The sequence below is a fragment of the Ananas comosus genome, linkage group 14, assembly GCF_001540865.1.
Source record: "Ananas comosus cultivar F153 linkage group 14, ASM154086v1, whole genome shotgun sequence".
NCBI lineage: Eukaryota > Viridiplantae > Streptophyta > Magnoliopsida > Poales > Bromeliaceae > Ananas > Ananas comosus.
In genome coordinates this window covers 11220089-11225371 of record NC_033634.1, presented here as the reverse complement: position 1 = coordinate 11225371, position 5283 = coordinate 11220089, and the positions used below count along the sequence as shown (strand labels likewise).

The 5283-nt window shown below is 39.7% G+C and overlaps 1 protein-coding gene across 1 annotated transcript; it reads right to left on the bottom strand.

The window, feature by feature from the left end:
* LOC109720378 (protein PHR1-LIKE 2-like) lies at window positions 466–5039 on the bottom strand. The gene is made up of 6 exons (XM_020247441.1): window positions 4829–5039; window positions 2697–2773; window positions 2496–2550; window positions 1651–1720; window positions 1500–1569; window positions 466–1070 (listed from the first exon to the last, which is right to left on the bottom strand). The coding sequence occupies exons 1-6, from the start codon at window positions 5022–5024 to the stop codon at window positions 753–755; spliced, it is 786 nt and encodes a 261-aa protein (XP_020103030.1). The 5' UTR covers window positions 5025–5039; the 3' UTR covers window positions 466–752.

Here is a 5283-nt window from a genome sequence, read left to right as displayed (position 1 = left end):
AAGTACACGTAGATCAAATTGCAATATAAAAAAAGCTAAATTACAGAAAATTTTTCGGTCAAAACCCGATTTTTCACTTTCCCTCCTTTGACATTTAAAAACTTACACTTTACCCCCTTGTAAAATAAAAAATATTCACTTCACCCCTTGCCGTTAGTGATTCGTTAGAATTCCGTTAATAAAATATTATTATATATTTTTTAGTGCCAAAAATGCCCTCAACCTTCTTTCTTGTTGCCAAAAATGGTGAGGGGCAAAATGGTCATTTTGTCATCACAGTTCACATCATACCCCCTGTGACCATTTTTTATTTTACAAGAAAACAAAGTGTAGATTTGTAAATGACAGGAAGAGAAAGTGAAAAATTAGATTTTGACAGGAGATTTTATGTAATTTAGCCTATAAAAAAAGAGAAAGATCATATAATCATCCAAAGCATTTTGCAAAATTTCCAAGGAAATTAAATAACCAAGTAATGCTCACTATCTAATAATTGCATTGCAATAATAATAAAAGTTCATACAACAGAGAGCCTGATCAGTGTAGTAGTGTCACATAATAATAATAATATTAAAGATCAAAGTTTTTAAATTTAATAAGAAATATAAAGGAAAATAAACCTTGTTCCGCGAAATATCTTACAAAGAACTAAAAGGACAAGGCCACTAAGAACACTACTGCACTACAAAAGAAGATCTTTCCATTTCCATCTTTGCATTTTTCTTTTTCTTTTTCTTTTTTCCTTTTTTGGTTTAGTATGATTTGCGCTTTAGTTCCGGCGGTTTTTGAAAGAAGAATTGGCCGTCGATCGCCGAAGTCGGGGCGGTTCTGCCCCCCGGACTGTGTAAACTGATCGAGCCGACGGATAGTTGGTGGAAGATCGAGGGGCTCAGGGGGTCGGAGGGGGCGCACATGACCCCTCTGGTCGCCAGATCGTGTAAGTCGTGCTCGGTCGAGTTGTTGAGACTGCTCATCGCGATTTGCTCCGACGCGATCTTGTACGCCTTGTCGAGTAAGGAGTCGATGTACTTCTTGTACGCTTCCATTCGAATCTGAACGTGCTTCTGAACCTGGTCAAGATTTTAAGAACAAGAACGAGAACGAATGATCAGAGCAGCAATTGAGCTTCGAAGTCGGCTCTTGGGGATGCGTGTTATGCCGCATTAACTTTTTAGGGGGCATTGTGTGGCATAGCCGAAGTTTCTGCAAAAGTAAGAGCGCAAACAACTTCTTACGGCGGCTTCCATGTTAGGGACTCAGAAAGTCATTTCAGCTTTTCGACACAGCAGAAGCGAAACATCAATCTCGCTGTAGCTTCGCAGATTAGAGAAGCCGTTCCAGAAGCCAGGCCTATTATGATTAGATTCTAATTTTGCGAAAAGGCAGCAAGATTCGAAGTAGTTCATAGGCGGCGTAGAAAGCTTTCGTAAATGATCATAATCATAATGTAGAGTAAAATAGGAAAAAAAGGATTAAAAATGAGACTAAGAGAAAGTTACCTCCACTTGTTCATGAAGTTTTCTTTGCACTTCCATTTGCGCCCTCAAGGCCTCTTTAACTTCTTGACCTCTACGAATGCGGGATAAAACAACATGTTAATTTTCTTAAAAGCAAGAAGAAACATAGAGAAGGATGACTGACAGTTCGTACTCGTTCACGTCGGGGGTAGCCACTCTCGGCGACAAATTCGCGCTACTTTGGGCTTCAGAAAGGTAGGCAGCTGAAGTTCCGAGAAGCAGATCATAGTTAGTTGAAAGTGTCGAAAAAACCGATACTTTATTTTGACCAAGTGCTAAATTAATCGACCACTCAACCTTTCAAGTGAATTGGTTCTACACAAATAGGGCAAGGTCCGGCCTCGAGCGGGCTCTATTTAATAGCTTGGTAAAAACGTACAAAACTTACCTGAACTACAGACCATTTTGAATCGACTACCCAACCTTTCAAATTTTTGATTTTACTTATCCAAACTTTCAATTTGTTTGATTTGAGTCGGTCAACGGCACTATGACTCAAAAGTTTGAACGCGTCATTTATCTTTCCAGATTTAATTAGTATACTTTATACAATTCTTGCAACTGTAAATCAATTCATTAAAGTAATCAGCTTAAATTTTGAAAGGTTGGTTAGTCGACTCAAAATGATCCACAGTCCAAGTTCTGTATGTTTTAACCTACTAGTTTCGACTTATATTCTCAAGAAGCTAAGGGTTGCTTCTTTGTAACTTAACAAAGGCGGCGGTCGTGCTTATATTGTGCTTCTTACAACTCAACCCGACCACCCGGAAAAACCATGCCTGGCAGAGGACGAAACACGTAATATCTTGATCAGGCGTACTCCCAAGTGTTATAATCCGTACGCCAACCATCATGCGCGCAAAAATGGACTGGATTGTCCAGTTACTTCTCGAAATTTAACATATAGCGTGCACCGTATGACACATTTCAGAAGAAATATGTAAGGAAACATGAATTAGATAGCTTCATTAAGCTTACCGTCTTTAGATTGCTCCGTCATTTCTTTGCCAGACTGCTTCCCCAATCTGTATTTCTGATAAAAATTACCATATACATATCAAGCACTGCTGTATATTTAAAAGGCGAGTTTCATTTTGTCGTCGTCGGAACTAACAAAGATACGTAAAGACCGCTTGTTTGATTGAAAAGGAAGTTATTCAAACTAGAATGCCGAAATACCTGAAGATGACTCTTTAAGTGAAAGAGAGTGAGCCCCTTTACACCCATTGTTCGCATGATAGTCTTCGGCGTCGCCTCTGCGAAATAAACCACGTCTTTTGTTATAAAACAAAATAACCATAAACTGAATGAAAACTATGATCAGCATCTTATCGCTGCTAGATTATGTTCCAATCAACCATTCCCTTAATAATTTCCGACAAGATATTAAATAAAAACGACATGAAGTCATTCAATAATTACTGGTTTTGGAAGCGGTTTGTCACTTATCTCATTCAACGAAGATAAATGATTCATGATACACTAAAAATTGCAGCGCACAGTCACAAGTTTGGTGTTCAGGATATGTTTAGTACGGGTGACGGGTGATAAGCGCGCGATTTGGTAAAATTTGGCGAATTCAGAATAAACACGGTAGAAATAGCAAGCAGTGTGGTAAATATTGCGTTACAGATACGAAAGGCATAAGTTGCTCTCACGCCGACAAATCATAAGACCCCCACTAACTAAATAACTGGATCTGAAAGCTGTTAGATGGATCTACAGTAAATTCATTTTTAATTTAATGCAGTACTACATGCACTCAACACAGAGAATAAGATCAAAATTAGACAAAAGGGAAATGGATTGAGCTTCCGCATTGCTCTATTCGGACATGTTGATCTTAGCTTTTAAGCGCCCATGCTGTTAAGAAAACACGCTGGTCGTCCATGGTATTCCTGGAAGTAATGCAGCTAAATTCTACACGAAAAGCGCAACTTGGAGACAGCAAAACAAGCTGTTAAGAAGGATCAGTGAAACTAAGAATTAAATAAATGGGACAATTAAGAGCGGGATTACTCTAAAACTAGTAACAAGTTCATTAAAAGTAAATCTAGCAGAAACATCAGCGACTATACAATTCAAATCATTCATGTAATTACGCAAAAACAATCTCAAATTACTTAATCGAAACAGCAAATTAGGGTGCTTAAGAGTAAAAAAAGGACAATTTGAACAAATGGTCAATCAGCAAACAAACACTCAATCAGATATACATCACATCTAAGCACCAACCAAGGACAAATTATTTATATGTAAGAAACAGCAAGAGATACACGAAATTCAAATGGGTACTCGAAACAACCTCAAATTACCAAATGGAAACATGTAATGAAGCAAAACCCACTTCACAAAAAAATGCAAATTTAGGGCAATGGGAGCGAGAGAAAGGACAAATACAAACAAATGAGTCGCTTATGATTACAATCTAGCAAACAAACACTCATTCTCATATACAACAGATGTAAATACCAAACGAAGACGAATACCGCCGATAAAACAACCACAAATTACCAAATCAAAACATGAAATGAAGCAAAACCCACTTCACGAAATCGCAAAATTAGGGCATTGGGAGCAGAAGAAGGACAAATTCAAACAAATGAGTCACTTATGATTACAATTCAGCAAACAAACACCCATTCTCATATGCAACACATCTACATACCAAACAGAGACAAATACCACAGATAAAGCAACCTCAAATTACCAAATCAGAGCATGAAATATGCAAAACCCACTTCACAAATATGCAAATTTAGGGCACTGGGAGCAAGAAAAAGGACAAATAGATACAAATGAATTACTTATGATTACAATTTAGCAAACAAACACCCATTCTCATACAACACATCTAAGCACCAAATAGGGACCAGATCAAAACATGAAATGAAGCAAAACCCACTTCACAAAATTGCAAATTTAGGGCAATGGAGGCAGAAAATGGAGAAATTCAAACAAACGAGTCACTTATCATTACAATTTACCAAACAAAACACCAATTCTCACATACAACACATCTAAGCACAAACAGGGACCAGATCAAAACATGAAATGAAGCAAAACCCACTTCACAAAATTGCAAATATAGGGCATTGGGAGCTGAAAAATTGGCAAATTCAACCAAACGAGTCACTTCATGATCATAATTTACCAAACAAAACACCCATTCTCGCACACAACAACACATCCGAGCACCACCACACAGGGGACCGAATCAAAACACGAAACGAGAGCAAAACCCACATCACAGTGTTGCGAAATTTAGGGCAATGGGTGGGGGGAGCGAGGAAGCGGAAAAAGGGACCGACTTTCGGGGCCGCCGAGCTGGGCGACGGCGTCGACGAAGCGCTCGTGGAGGTCGGCGGTCCACCGGAGCCGCGGCTTCGGGTCGGCGGTGAGCACCAGGCTCGGCCCCCCGTGCGCCGCCCCCGCCCCCGCCGCCGCCGCCGCCGCATCCTCGCCGGAGGAGATCGAAGCTTCTCGATGGATCAACCCGGAGAACATCTCCTCACTCCCCCCCCCTCCCCCACCCTCTCCCACCCCCAAACCTCTCCCCCCCTTCTCGTTTGATCACAAAAAAAGTGAAGTAAAAGTAAGAGAGAGAGAGAGAGAGAGAGAGAGAGAGAGAGAGAGAGATCACAAGACACAAAAAAGATGTTTTTTTTTTTGGATCCAAATTTTTTTTTTAAAAAAAATACACAAAAAGAGGAGAAAAAACCCCACTTGGGTTGAGATTTTTGATGATGGATCCAGAGGAGGATAA

What these genes read in the sequence shown, in the direction of transcription:
- LOC109720378 (XM_020247441.1), bottom strand. Translation starts at nt 5,024, where the DNA reads ATGTTCTCCGGGTTGATCCATCGAGAAGCTTCGATCTCCTCCGGCGAG. An exon ending in ACTTAAAGAGTCATCTTCAG is followed by an intron (nt 2,551 to 2,696) that starts GTATTTCGGCAT and finishes AATTTTTATCAG; the next exon opens with AAATACAGATTGGGGAAGCA. An exon ending in AACTTCATGAACAAGTGGAG is followed by an intron (nt 1,071 to 1,499) that starts GTAACTTTCTCT and finishes AATCTTGACCAG; the next exon opens with GTTCAGAAGCACGTTCAGAT.